This window comes from Marmota monax, unplaced genomic scaffold (assembly GCF_021218885.2).
Source record: "Marmota monax isolate L192 unplaced genomic scaffold, Marmota_monax_Labrador192_F-V1.1 WCK01_AAM20220418_F8-fsc00055, whole genome shotgun sequence".
Classification (NCBI taxonomy): domain Eukaryota; kingdom Metazoa; phylum Chordata; class Mammalia; order Rodentia; family Sciuridae; genus Marmota; species Marmota monax.
The window spans coordinates 452,451-468,189 of NW_026695205.1; the positions used below are offsets into that span (position 1 = coordinate 452,451).

The 15,739-nt window shown below is 40.5% G+C and overlaps 1 protein-coding gene across 12 annotated transcripts in view; it reads right to left on the reverse strand.

Annotated features, from left to right (window-relative positions):
* Positions 1-6,194: 6,194 nt before the first annotated feature.
* Cep350 (centrosomal protein 350) overlaps positions 6,195-15,739 on the reverse strand; it is a 163,335-nt gene continuing 153,790 nt past the window's right edge. For all 12 annotated transcript variants that reach the window (XM_058574457.1, XM_058574453.1, XM_058574455.1 and 9 more), the window contains one exon: positions 6,195-10,074. In XM_058574457.1, coding sequence (XP_058430440.1) covers positions 9,910-10,074 — 165 coding nt within the window. In that variant the 3' untranslated portion in view covers positions 6,195-9,909. The remainder of the gene's footprint in view (positions 10,075-15,739) is intronic.

The window sequence follows — 15,739 nt, forward strand, 5'->3', positions numbered from 1 at the left end:
GGCCTCAGGAGCCTGAGGGCTAACAGTGAACTACCATAATTCAGACGCCCAGGTGCCACCCTTGGCTCCTGTGGTACCTGACATCATTGCATCACAGAGGTGGTGACATCTCCCAAACTATGCTCGTATAAGTCTGGCCAATGCCTTCTTCTTCCTTTTTTTTTAAATGCTTATTATTATTATTATTTTAGTTATAGGTGGACATAATATATTTTTATGTGGTACCAAGGATCGAACCCAGTGCCCCACACATGGTAGGAGCCACAACCCCAGCCTTGGCCAATGCCTTCTTCTCAATTCTTTCGTAGGGTACTGCTCAGGGACAGTCTGTCCATGCAGTATACCTTCACCAAACACCTTGGTTCCCCTGCATCGGCTCCCAGTGGCTAAGGGAAAATCCACCCAAGCCAGTTTCCCTCAGAAGCACTGTTTGTCCACTCCCTTGAGGACTTCCTCATGCTTGCCTTCCTAAGGTATAAACTGACCAGGACCTTCATCTGGTCATGGACACAGTGACACATGCAGGATGGGTTTGGGACCATCAAGCCTGATAAGGTACAGGGACCTATCAGTAACTACAGTTCCTGGGAACCACATGAGCCAGTAACCAAAACAATGTTCCTAACAAGATTACACAAAATCTTGTTTAACAAGAGGGCTCCCACCGACAGGAAAGGGATTCAACAACTGGCAGCTCTGTCTGGCTGTAAAGTTCCACATCTGGTATTCTTTGGGCCCCTTTTGTCAAGCTTACCCTTGAGGTGGACACTTTTAAATGGGGCTCCAACACAAACAGCAGACGTTCCAGGTTATGCAACATACAAAAAAATTAATGAGTCCCTCAGCTTTTGACTGTAAGTCTGGGGTCAATGGAGCTCACTGACTCTAGAAAACTACAAGCCTAGGTGACTCTAGCTCTTACAGATTGGAACAGATGACCAGGTTGCATTGGCAACTTGAGTTGTAGACAAAAATTACCTGGGGCAGCCATCAGATAGACCACCTTCAAATGGCAACTCCTAACCTGCTACTGGGCCCAGCTATAAACAGGACCTGATCACTAACACACTAAAGGTGACCACGACCTAGGCTAAGTGAGTCCTCACTAGTAAACCAGGAAGGGCTCAACAAAGCTCCATTATTAAATAGACATGGCACACTCAGTCTAGGGCCCCCTGGGGCCCTGGGCTTGGCCAACTCCATACCACAGGAACTGCTTTACTGGGGGAGGCTAAACAGCCTCCACCAAGAGAGGTTCATACCTCTCTGGTAATCAAGTAGCGCCCCTGGTTCAAAGACTTCCCAGCTGATGGTACAGCTTGGTCCCTAGAGGGGTCCTTGAATCTCAAAGCTGGTAAGAACTACTGGGCTGCTGTAGCCATCCACCCCAAATGGCCATCATTTAACCAAGACTGAGAACATTGCCCGATGGGCTAAACTCCATGTGTAACCATCAGTGACACAGGCCACTCTAACAGCCACAGTCTGCTATGTAACTATAGGTGTGAGCTGTTAGAACTGGGCTAGCTATACGGTCTAGTACCTGGCAAATTAAAAACTGAACCACTAAAGGCTCCCCTGAATGGGGACAGGGCCTGTGACAATAGCTTGTGGACTAAAAAAAAAAAAAAAAAAAAAACCAACCAAACCAAACCTATTCATTACTCACATTACACCTGTAATAGGGAGTTATTTAAAAAGAAAAGACAAATTGAAGAGCTAACCTAACTTGTGCTCAGCAAATTGCTGTGATTACCTGTTGGGCCCATCACAAAACAGAGCATGTAAGTCCCCCTCAGATACAGAAATGGTCCAAATCACAAGGATTCCCCCTAGAAAACACTAAAGCCCTCGATACAGCACAGTTGGGAGACTCCTGCCAACGTGGGCAGGTCATACTGTACGGACAATCTGGCCCTGTCAGACTGCTGGTCCTGGTCACCGTGTGTGGTGGTGCCTCTTCGCAGGGGCCTTGTATTGCAGTATGAGACTGCCATTCCAGTGGGTCATTGGGGCAGAGATGACCATTGTAGCTAAAAATAAATAAATAAATAAAAAGACTCCTTTGTTTCATGTTCAGATATCCAGAGGGATTCCAATCTGAGAAGACACCACATTCACAGCCCAAGCAATACCATGACAGATGAGCTCCTGTCCCGTAAGATGAAACTTTCAAGTTGCACCCCCACGCCAATAAACAGGGTGATAAAACAGTGAAACCGACAACTATACAAAGACCATCAAGAAACCCCAACCTACCGAGGTACTCCCTAACTAAGCCATACAGACTTTAGACACCAGCCATCACACTCCAGCAGGAGAGAAATGCCAGACTGTGAACACGCTTTGAACTTGGAGAGGATGAAGGACAGGCTGCACCCAGAATCTCACCCTCAGTACACCCAGACTGTCTTTTTATTTTTTTCTCTCCCAGTCTAATGCACTTCCCCAGGGAGTTAGGGTTAGGGCTGCAGCTGTGTCACCAGAGGGTCCTTCCAATGCCATCTTGAGGTGTCTCCCTCCTGGAGGACCCAAAAAGAGTGGGGAAAGACTGACAGAACATTGGCGCACAGTGTTCCACTGGTCATGCTCAGGACCCCTGACTCCTTAACACTGTGGATAACACTATGGATATGTCAAACTCATTCGAGGTGTGGCCTTCCTATTCGGGATGGATGATGGGGACTGACAATGGTGCAGTGGACTCCTAAGGAAATATCGGACAAGAACATCTTTGGGGAGGTCTGTGGTGAGGGAGGCTGGTAGGAATGTTACCTTTTCCTCACTCTGCAGAGCCTGGCATGACACACCGTGCCTGGCATGACAACACCCTGATAAGAACTAGCACAGCTGCGGTGACAGGAGGTCAACTCGAACAATGCTGGCTTTGTCATCCCAGGATGAAGTCCCTTGCATCTCACACTCCCATTCTCGTGGCCTGGCCAGGAGTCGTTGACTTGGAATTTCCTCCAGACCAGAAAGACTAACTCACTGGACAAGGTGGTGATGGACAGCAGAATGGCCCTCACTCCTCTGCTGGCAAAACAGCTGTTGCTGTGCGTGTGTTGGCAGTGCAGGGAGAGTGGATGTGGAGCTGGAGAAGACCTCACCGGGGGGAGGCTATCAGCTGTACACTTGCCAGGTCCCCAGACTCAATTTTTGACCTCTTTGGTTGGCTTAATCCAGGTATGTGGGAGGCTATCTTCTGATCATCCTCCTGCAACTGGTAAAATGTGACACTGGTAAAATGCTATCTTAAAACGACAGGTAGGCCCTATCAGCAAACTACAGTCACACAAATTTTTCAGGCCCCTTCAGACCAGGCTGTGCCTCCATACTCAGGGTAAAAGATTGTCCTCCTGGATTTGATGTGCTCTATGAGCCATCCTAGTGTGTGTGCACATACACATGGGAAAGACAATCACGTACAGCTTCCTGCCCTGCACGTCAGGACAGGCCTGAGGTCTGGGAACTCTCCTTACCCAGAGTCCTACCACCTGTGCTGGGCATGTCTCCTGAGGACTAGTTTCCCTGTTTCAGACTCTCACACATCAGTGGCCTCAGCCTGGCCCTGCTCTTCTGTCTTCCTGAGGAGGAGCGTCCTTCCATAGTGGCACCAGTGGGGCGCTGCCAGCCCCGTGGTTGTGCTGCACGTGGAGTGGAGCTGTTGGCCATGGGAGACTGAGGGAATGAGAAGGGTGGGATCTAATGTGCTTTCTCCCCTCTGGCTGTAGTACTCACCATGCCACTTAAGCCTGGCATGAATGTCTGTTCTGGGTGACCTTGAGTCATACACTGGGCTCTTCCCTGGGAAGTGCTCACCTGCCTGTTCACTTGGCTGCACACCAGGCCACCCAAGGCATGGTGAACCAACCTCCATGCTTTGGACTTTTTCTGTGTGGCCAGTGCCTCCAATTTCTGAGCTCTCCCAGGCTTCCGTAGGGCACTGGCTTGTTTCTCCTCAGCATTCACCATGTAGTTCTCACTAATGTCAGTCTCGCTGAGGTAGGAGAGAAGAAATTTAAAAAATAGGCAGGGGCTGGTGTTGTGGCTCAGTGGTAGAGCGCTTGCCTAGCATGCGTGAGGCACTGGGTTTGATCCTCAGCACTGCATAAAAATAAAGATATTGTGTCCACCTAAAACTAAAAAATAAATATTAATTCACAAGTTCTGTAAACTTTTCCAGGCTCTTCACTTCCTAAGGCCAGTCACTCTCAAATTCTGGGAAACCTGTAAATCCATCCTGAGCACTGTTAATCAAGCCCCCAACAAGTAAGGAGAGATACAAACTCTCTCTAGCTGTCTCTCTAGATAGATAGATACTGTGGACTGAACCCTTTGAGACAGGGTCTTGCAACTTTCCTAGACTGCCTTGAATTTGCAATCCTCCTGATCAGGCCTCTGTGAGTCACTGGGATCACAGGTGTGCACCAGCACGCCTGGCTAAGAGAGATATTTTGAGAAACCCATACTTTAGGGGACTGATCAGATAATAAGGACCACATCTGCCTGAAGATCCTGAGACTGACCAGCCACAGTCATCTTGAGATCAACAGACTGATATTCCTGTATACCTCCCTATACCCATGCCTCACCAACTCCTTTAAAAAAAAAGCTGGGTTCAATCCCTGGTACCAAACAAAACAACACAACAACAAAAACAAACAAAACTGGAAACCCCCAAAACACATCTCTCACTCTTGAGATGGCTCACATTTTCCCTTGCACGTGTATCTAATCTTCTAAATAAGCCTGTTTCTATGCCTCTGAATGTCCTATGCTGAGGTTCCTTTCCTTCAGGTAAGCCAAGAACCTGCTAGTCCTAAGTTGAAATCCTCTTCCAGGAGTTCCATGGACTCTGCTCTGGGGACCCTGTTCTCCCATGACATCACCATTCTCATCTGTTATGTCAAGGAGACACCTGTTCTCTGATGACATCACCATTCCTGTCTGTCATGTCAATTGCCAGCCTCCTATTTATCACTTTCATATACTTTGATTAAAGATTACAGGTATCTCGTCTTTTTTCAAAATTTGATCATTACTATTGTGGCCTTAACACCAGCCACAGAATCTGGCACATAGTAGAAACATCTGTTCTGAGTTGGAGAATTAGAATCTGCTACCATTTGGGGTTAGTGGTTTTCTGAGAATTTCCTTACTGTGCACAGTCGGGTAAGCGTTACAGGTGTAGCAGCATGACCATCAGCAGGCATCTAGAATTTAGGCTAAAGTGTGGTTGCTTCTTGTAATCTATTGGATCAGAGATGATACATTCTTTTGCATATTTCTGTTTTTGGAAGTCTTTCATTCTTCTACACATCTGCCTCCATTCTCCTCCAAGCTCTTATTTCCAGAAATAAATTATACCCTCCACCACCTAGTCATCAGTTGGCTGCTCTTCTTTGTGGCCCACTTAATTGTGCAGGACTTTTCCACACGTTATTTTGGAAGGGTGAATAAAATTCAAGTCTCTGTGAGAAATGGCATTTGCCATGAATTAGAAAAAGCCCATTAATGTTCAAAACAAAGTAATAAACTGGGTACAGTGGGGCATGCCTCAGCTACTTGAGAGGCTGAGGCAGGATCGAATGAACTCGATTCAAGGCCAGCAGGACAACAGAGAAACTCCATCTCAAAAAAACAAACACAAAGTTGTAAGTTACCAGGGAACTGTCTCCTGCCCTTTCAGAAGATATTCTCCAACTCTGTGTTTGCTTCCTTTGCAGCACTTGTTACAGTCGTCATGCACTATTTTTCAAATTATGTTTATATTTTGCAAGGCTTGGGATAGAACCCAGGGCCTCACACATGGGAGGCAAACACCACTGAGCTATACCTCCAGCCTCTTTTGAGTTATTTTTCAATGATTTTCTTTCAACAGACTCCAAGCTCCATGAAATCAAGGACCATCTATGCCTGTCCCCTTTGCAATCTACCTAGCACTCAGCAAACACAGGGCCAAGAATACCAAAGTGGTGCAAAATGGCAATCTGTGGAATAAGTGATCATTTTTCAAAGTCCCTTGAGATTTGTGATGGTGCCATGTACAAAGCATGAATAGCTTACCCAATCTTATTGCCCGAGCCTGAGTGCCCTGCAACCCAATGAGAAATCAGCAAGAACTGAATAGTCTGAGAACTCCTTTTCTGAACTTGGCTTCTGAGTGGAAAAATGGACACCTGACATGAAACTAACTTATAAATCAGTTTATTTACAGATTTTCTTTTCTTAAAGTACATTTTAGTTAACAAATCTATTTACACAGGTTTACATGGGAATTCGTCCCAGTTATTTTACAGGTCATACTTACAAACCACACCCCAAGTCTTCTGTGCAGAGCTGCACTGGATGTGACTATTGGCTGGAAATGCCTGATGACAGGCGATTTACACGTACACAGTAAACGGGTTTATTTTTCATGTCTGCACAGTACAGTACACACAAGGAGGCCAAGCCTCCCAGAAAATGCTTTGCAATGTATTTACCAAGAAGGCTTTGCAAAGTCCAGAAGGAAAAGCTATTAAACATAGGTTAATTAAAATGACAGTACCTCCTTTACATCAGTTTACATTTTTTCTTCACATTTTTATAATACAAAGATATTTTATTGAATTGCTGCACAACCAGTTTAAGATGGTTTGTAAACATGTAAATTCCTACAATTTGCATTAAACATCATTGTAGTTTCTATCGCTTGCTCTTTGAATTAATGTTTTATTCACTAGTATTTTTAAGGTAGTAAAAGGAAGATGTAAGTTTGAATTTCTTGCAGAAAAGTTATGAGTCTCTAACGCTGTGCTACAGAAATTCTTTTGCGAGTACACACTTTATTCAAGTATTGCAAAAAGCTAAGGCCACTTTTTTTCAAGACAAGAAAGTGAACAAAATTGTTTTTTTTTTTTTTATCAATAGGCCACAACACTCTGATGAGCAACGAAATCTCTTTTGAAAGATAATTTCTCAGAGACCTGTAGTCACAGAAGGAATTTTCTTTTCTTTTAGGAAAAAGAAAAACAAATTACCTTCCTTATTAACTACTTTTGAGCTCTTCCCACTTTCCCTAGAGTAAAAATTCCTGTTTAGACCTGAAGAGGGAATCTATACCCTGTACTTATTTAACCCAGAGTCAACTGCTCTGGAGAGCACAAATTGTTTTGGACTCAGAAGTAGATCTGAAGCCTACATGTTGGTTTACTACTAAATTCTGATAGTGCTATTCTAAAAGATATTACTGCTGATGCAAAGATATTTTTCTTAGAGGAATTATGAAGACTGAAAAGAGGATGGGGTGCGGGGATAAGGAGCAAAGATTAGAAAGAGGGACTCTTTAGGTTCTTGGTTAAGAGGCAGAGTTTGATTAAAAAGATCCCAGTGCGGAATGAGTGGCTGGGTATCCATGTTTACCATTCCTAACGATAAACCTACTTCAATTAGATCCAAGTGGTTAAAATAATCAGAAATCTGTTAATTATAAATTCCTTTGTTTCTGCTCCCAAACTATGGATGATCATTTCTAACAACGAGTAAGACTCTCCTGCCCCTCTATGGAGCCCTGGACTCTGGGTGGCAGAGACAGCTGGCGGAGAGCAGGACGCCACTGCTGTATTCTTGGCAGCCTTTCCTCCGGGGCTCCGAGTCCAGATCCCTGCCGCCATGGACTTACAGCAGCACTCTTTTCCTTTCCTGGAGTCATAATGTCATAAGGAGTAAAGATAAATTTTCTTATTAAAAACTGACTTTAGGTCCAAATAATGAAGATGTAGAAAAACAACTAGATTCCTATTATAGTACTTTGATATTCATTTATAAAAAATTTACAGCAGCTGTAAAGTTTCAGTATTATAAGGACAATGTGATCCTACAAACAGCCAAAGGATGCTGATATGATGTTTTTGCCACAAGTAACCAAAGTGGAAAGAAATGTCTTTGCTTTTCCTTGGCCACATGAAAATAATATTTCCACACTACTGGTTAATAACCCCGAGAAACCTTTGTTTCTCTTAGTCAATTTGCTCATTATGGCTACAAGACTACAGCTCAACATCAAAGGCACAGAAGAAATGCTGTTAATACATCAATCTGAGCATTTCCCCAGGCCCAATCACAATATTTCAGTGCTTTCCTTATTTGTCAAGAGCTATCACACCAGTCATTGTGCAAAATGCAAATATTCCAATGATTACTTCAGGAAGTTTCTTGTAATGACAGGGTGAAACTGAAGATGAACGGACGTGTGCATAGTGAGACACTTAAGACACAAAGGCGAGTGTGGAGGAAAGATGCAGAAATGAAAAAACGTGCACACTTAAAATATCATACCATCTTTGGGGTTTTTCTAACACATTTTGAAGCTATAACATTCCAGGATATTTGTAACTATGAATCCAGTGGATGTCTTATATCATGCTTCTAATCAGGACCTTCAAGGTTAAGGCATTTACATTCACGCCTAAGATTATCCACATTCTTCTAGATTATGTGAAGAGGGAGGGGACTGATTCAGAGGAACCAGGCAGGAAGGCAGGTACTGAGGTCCCAGGAGAGCATCTTCTATGCTCGAATGTAGCAGCTGGAGTCTAGATTTGTTTCAGATACAGGTAATAGTTGTGAAAAGCAATGCTGTAAGAGAGGCAGAATTAAATTTTACAGTGTCTTTAAATCATTTATCCCATTCCGGCTACTGCAGGTGATCTTAGGAAAGCTCATCTTCTTTTCACTGAATTTAACTGACCTCTTCCATGTGTGTTTGGGTTTGTTAAAACCATAGGTTTCCTGTGCAAAGACTATGAACCACAGAAGCTTCAAGACGGAGGTTTAACTATTACAAGAAGAATCTTTCACTTCTGAATAGGGACGCACGTTTTCAACTTAATAATTTATCTTAAAATAAATTAAAAAAAGTTCCATAGAGCAAAACAAGCACACAAACTACAGACAATATCTTTTTGTCTTTGGTGCACACACTCATTTCCTAAATCATTCAAGTAACAGCGTCTCTGACTTCTTGGGGAGAGATGGGAGTTGAAAGTTTGAAGGCCAAAATGAATTATTTCCACTTTTGCCATGCCTGGATGCCTGAGATGGTCCTGAGTATCTGATTCTGGGAGCAGCTGGTAGAGGTTCAGGACGAGTAAGAAAAGTGCAGGGGTAAGAAAAGGGGCAGAGGAACCAGCCCTGCAGAAGTCCTTTGAGCCAGTCTTCAGTGGGGCATTTCTGTTTTCATGCCCAGACAGGAAAAATAAGTGTAACACAAAGGTTTACAGTTCTTTAGGTGGTGCTCAGAAAGCAAGGCTACCATTTATTTCTGTTAACTTCACAGTCCGCTTGGTGCTGCTCAATTGCGACAATGGAAGAAAATGGTCTTCAAAAAGCAATGGAATAAACTCCAGAATGTGAAATAGGCAGACCCTAAACATGCCTATTTTAGAAGTGGTTAAGAGTTTAATACTGTTTAATACTATAATGTCCATTATGACTTTCATGGTATAGAACAGGATTACATTTCAAAAATAATATGACGAATTGATCTATGTATCTTGCTTGCCTGACTTCAGACTCAAGAAGTGACACCCTTGTCTAAGCTCAGAGGTGCTTCTGGTGTTCTCAGCCCTCTTCTGAGATCTAGGAAGGGTATTAACAAGAAGTATAGGGTTATACTGCGTCTCAACATCAGGAGTGTGACCCTGCCCATCAAAAATAACCAAGTAATCCAGTGGACAGTCTCTAAAGGCAAAGGCTGTAATACCAGATATACTGCATTGTCTCATGAGTTCTAAAACAGCAGTCCATAAGAAGAGGTGCAAGGTCCGGAAGCACTCTTGCTATGATGGAGATGGGGTGTCTATCAGGAGGCAGAAAGGCCCAGGACTCATGTTAGCACTCAGTGTTCAATTTATTTGCAAGATGTCACACAAGTAGCATTCTCCCCTGTTTTTCACTGATCTGATTCAGAACATCAATAGTATCTTTGATCAAGGTCTCAAATATCCCATCGGCCAGCTGCATCTTCACACACAACTCGTCCTCATCATAGTTCACCCACTGTGCCTCCTCTTCATGGAGCTCCTGTACCTAGAGTTTAGAAGACAAAGAAAGTGGAAAATCCTGGTCACACAAAAGCTAGGAAATTAATTTTGTTAGCTGACTTTGTAGTCCCATCCATGGGAAATAAGAGAAAAATGGTAATTCATATGATGTTGTCAATATTCCTTTTAAAACTGCAAAGAGCTTGAAAAATTCAACTGAAGAATAAAATAAAAATGGCTTCAAAACTACATTTCAATTTGACAATATTCCTGTATTTTATAGATATTATAGGTTATAAGGAAGTTGTCTACACTAACACAAAGGAATATGCATAGGAATTTAAAGGAAGAGAAGACAAATGTTAGATATAAAAAGAAATTTATAATTATAATATGCATATCCAAAACCAATACTGCATGATTCTAAATTAATAACATTTAATTTCCATTAGTGTATTTTAAAAATGTAACCCTGCTTGAGCTTATTTAAAAAAAAATCACTGTTATAGTGCTTGTTTTAACACATTTTTTTAAAAATGACTTTACAAAAAAAACATGTTAGACTTCTATAAATAACGACATTGTAAGTGAGATGGAGGCCAGGTACAAAGTAATGGCAAACCTTGATCTAGTCACAAATTCAGCAAAGTTAACTGCTGTGACAGGGGTTCTAAAGAAGTCTAACCAAGCTGCCAAGTGACAACAAGATCTTGGTTTGTCCTGATCATAGTTTCATCTCAAAAAAGGCAGTGTGGGGCTAGTACTCTGGTTTCATTATATGAAAATGAGAAGACTTGGGAGAAACAGACAACATCATCCTGAGGGGGGTGGGTGAGAGAGAGAGAGAGAGAGAGAGAGAGAGAGAGAGAGAGGAGAGAATGCATTGTCTAATGCCTACTCTTAGCTGGGGTTGACAAATATATTTCAAGGTGACTGTCATATTCCTTCTCTTTGAAGATGGTGTTGGAAGAATATGTAAATATTCAGTCCTCTGTTCCCCAATTTATGCTCCACAGAATAGATGGTGCCATCAAAAAGGGGGTTCTATGGTCAAATTTAAGTTAAGAGAACTCCCTCTGGGAGATTTACAACGTACGCAGCCTTTTAAAGAGAAGTCCTCCTGTAAAGACACTTGTTTAACTCACATTTCCTAGATTTATTTCACCATAGGTTGTGTGGATATGTAAGTGTTCAATTTATTGACCTACCCAGAGACTGAAGGGAACTAGAAGAAACAACCTGACATATCTCAAAAACTGCAGCTGAGAGAGAACTGTTCTGAGAAAGCCGAGGTGGGTCTGCACACATGTCCTCAGTGAATTTGTTTGCATTTCTTTCCTTCTTCAAGTAAAGTTACCTTAGTCTTTGTCATTAAATCTGTCTTTGAAAATTTCATCAAAAACAAAATTTAGGAAACAGAATTCTAAGAAAAACTTTTTCTTAAAAAAAAAGAAAAGGAAGTTTCTTTCTCAGAACTATATGATGTTTCTCTTTTGCTCTGGCTATCAGAAAGCTCAAAGCCAAACTTGTAATTTCAATGATAACAATAGAGGAATTTCAAAGTTTGCAAATCTGCCTTTATTTTTTATTTCTGGTGTTCGAGATCTATTACACATATACTCCTGAATATGTGTGTGTAAATATAAAACATGTAAACTATTAAAATTACATTTAAAATCAGGCTAATAATAACTTCCTTCCTTTCTTTTCTTCTGCAGGGTAATAGGCTGGTGGACTAGAGAAATGTGGTAAAAAGAATATGGGCTGATTTCAGCAGGCAAATGCCAGGGTCTTATGCCAGCCCTTGTGAACAAGATGGGGAAAGAGAAAATAGGTGTTAGGTGGTTTTTCACTTTTTGACTAAAAGGACAGCTGTAACCTGGAAGGAAGTCTCTGCCTGAAGGGCACAGAAACTTTCCACTGTACTTCTATTCTAACCTACTTCTATTCCATTATACCAATTACCATGCTGAAATGTTTTCTGTGCATCTATTCCCCCACTAGGTTGTGAGCTCCTTAAGAATTATTTATTTATTTGCAATTTCCCAGTGAAGGACAGTGCAAACAGAAAGTGCTAAATATCTCCAATATATGGACATTTTTATTGAATTCAGAAAGAATGTCTTTGGTTTTAACCAGCTCACGGTTTGTTTGTTGTTTGTTGGTATTGGGAATTGAACCCAGGGCATGCTTAACCACTGAGCCACATCCCCAGCCCTTTTTATTTTGAGACAGGATCTCACTAAGTTGCATAGGGTCTTCCTAAATTGCTGGCTTTGAACTTGTGATCCTCTTGCCTCAGCCTCCTGAGTAGCTGGGATTACAAGAATGTGCCACTGGGCCCAGTTGTGAGCACTGTGTTTGAAAAGGAACACTAATAAAGATATGATAATGCTGAAAAGACTCAAAATCACATTAGACATGGGAGAGAATATCAATATTTTAATAGGGAGAAAAGACTCAGGTGAAACAGGAGAGGTGGTTCAAAAGGGTATAGAAGCAAACTGTAATTGTGTGAAACCAATTTAGGCTTATCATGAGAAAGAGCTTATCAGTGATAAGCAGAAATTCAGGAGCTGCCAAGTATCTTAGCAGATCACAGGTTATAAAGAGGATTCAATCGTTAGCTAGGTGACTTTACAACAGGTTTTGTCATGTTAAGTGCAATTATATCTCTAGTAGGGAGATTTTCCAAGTCCATTTTACACGAAGGATATACAAAAGTTGATCTAATTACTTGTTAATCACTATATATCATATATACTTTGATAATTCACTACTAAAATAGCTAAAATTCTTAGTGAACATAAGATGTAAATCAACCAATGCCTTTGTTTGTGAAGGGATTAATGAGAACTAGAGCTCAGAGAAAGATCTGACTTTCGTTTTTGTTAGCAGAGGTTATTATAATCAAATAATGTCTAAACACATGTACAGTTAGCCCAAGCAAGAGCCAAAATATATATTTTGTTAATGTGAAAGAAGCAACTATTATGAAATGTTTAGTATAATAATCACATTACAAGAATTTTAAAAGGACAATTAATATTTAGTTTGATAAGAGCTGGTGTTACAGCTCAGTGGTAGAGCCCTTACTTATCACATGTGAGGCACTGGGTTTGATCCTCAGCACCACATAAAAATAAATAAATAAAACAAAGGTATGTATCCACCTACCCCACCCCCCCAAAAAAAAAAAGAAAAAAAGAAAAAAGATTTAGTTTGATTAAAAAATCATAGCTCACAATAAAGTGAGACATATTCTTATGATGGAAGGATGGTTTTACATATTAAAAAAATTAGTAAGGTGCTGGGGTTGTGGCTCAGCTGCAGAACGCTTGCCTAGCATGTGCGAGATGCTAGGTTTGAACCTCAGCAGCACATAAAAATAAATAAATGCACTTCAAAGTCAAGGCTGCACATGACAAACCCAGCTGGAAGTGAAAGCTCTTCCTCTTAGATCAGGGTGAAATAAGGAGATTCATTCTCACCACTTCTTTTTGACATTGTACTACCAAGCCACAGCAAGAGGAGGAAATAAAATTCAACCAAATAGGAAAGCAAGAAGTGAAAAAGTCTCTATTTACTGATGACATGATCAGAAAAACTAAAGATCCACCAAAACAAACAAACAAACAAAAAACCCTGTTAAAACTAATAAACAAATTCAGTACAGTTTCAGGGTACAAAATCCAACCTATAAAAATCATTAGCATTTCTACACACTGATAACGAATTATCCAAAAAGGATATTAAGAAAACAACACCATTCACAACAAAAACAAAAAAACTTAAATGTCAACTTAATTAAGGAGGAAAAAGACCTGTAAGTTGAAAATTATAAGACACTGATAAAAGAACTTAAAGAAAATACAAATGGCAGGATAGCCCATGTTTGTGGATTGGAATAATTAATATTGTAAAAATGTCCACAGTACTCAAAGCAATCTGCAGATTCAATACTATCCCTATCAAAATTCCAATATCATTTTTTTAATTGAAATAGAAAAAAAAATCCTTAACTCATTTTGTCCCATGGTCCCAGATGTGGAACATCTATAAACACTTAAATTAAGCAACAATTACAGTAATATTACAGTAACTTTGAAATAATTATGTTTTTAGAGTTCTATTCTTTTGAGACAATAGATGATTAGAATGTTTTAAACTATTTTAAAATTCATTTTGAAAATGGCCCAAACTTCTTCTTCTCCTTCTTCTTCTTTGGTAATTGTAGATAGAATGCTTTTGTTTATTTTTAGTGATGCTAAGGATCAAAGCCAGTGCCTCACACATGCTAGGCAATTACTGTGTCACTGAACTATACAGCCTCAGCCCTAAAGTTACTTCTACTGAATGTTCAATTGAACAAAATACTATGTACATAACTGACAGAAAATTTAAGAAATAAATTCATGAAAGTATTTTATCATTTTATTTTGAGGAATGCACTATATTTCAGATTATTAATGGTGGAAATACCTATCCTATAAATGGGATACTGGGACAATGTATACTGCATAGTCATTTGCAGTGTACTACATGGACATTCTGGGATGCAGAAATGAAATTAACCTGCCCTCATTCTCAGTTTGTACATCAAAATTCATCTTTGCCCTTCTCTATCCTACCTTGAGTTCTAAGAGGCTGAATGCTAAGGACCAGGTTTTCCCTCTGAACTTGCCCAATGGAAAGGACTTCCAGAAATGAGACAAGAATACTTAATCTCCATGATCCTATGTCACAAACCACAAATTGGCTGAGGCTGAAACTCTACACAGAGCCACAGCTTCAGCACTCACTGGTTTTGCTAGCTGTTGATAACACAATGGGTAATAATTGCCACCTTCTGTTGGTAATCCGTGGGTATTGCATCATATCTGGTTAGTTCCCACAAACTGTCCATACCTTTATAAATAGTTTTTTCTTTATGCTAACTGGATGAAATATGGATAATATGATTAAAGCTGTTCCAAACTTTTGTAAATAGTTTTTTTCTTTATGCTAACTGAATGAAATATGGATAATATGATTATCAGATATTATGAACAGAATTTGCTAAAACAATTTACAGGAGAGAAGTCCACAAGACTTGGTCATGATTCTGGGCACTGTGTGGAGTTATCAGGATGTTGCTATAACTTTGACTTGTTTTAATGAGAAAGTGCTTGAGAAGGACACAATGATGATCTTTTGCTTGGGAGTCAGGTAGTTCTACAGATGGTTGAAGTGATAGAGAATAAACAACCATGCTTTTTTTTCCCCCATCAATTTATTAACTGCTTATGACTTATTGGCACTTATTGAATTATTGGATTACAAGCTACAGGCACCATAAGGGAAAACAGACTAAAAGTGTCCTCTGAAACTGACAACACTGATGAAAAATCAAGGAAGAGGGCCATATGATTATGGATTCGATACAAATAATGAAATTCTCATTATAAAATGGTTAGATAATAAATTCACCATTGTTAGTACAAGCTATGATATGTTGGAATCCCTCACCAAAGTTCAGCAATGGAAAGAAGACCAGAGCCAACATGACTCAACCAAAAGTGGTAGGACCTGTAGCAATTTCAGTGGTGGTGTGGATAAACATGACTGATTGGTTTCCAAACACTCCACTTCTATTAGAGGAAAAAAAAAAAAAAAAAGTACTGACCTTTGCTCACTCAAATAACTGCTGTGTATATTATAAATGCATGGAT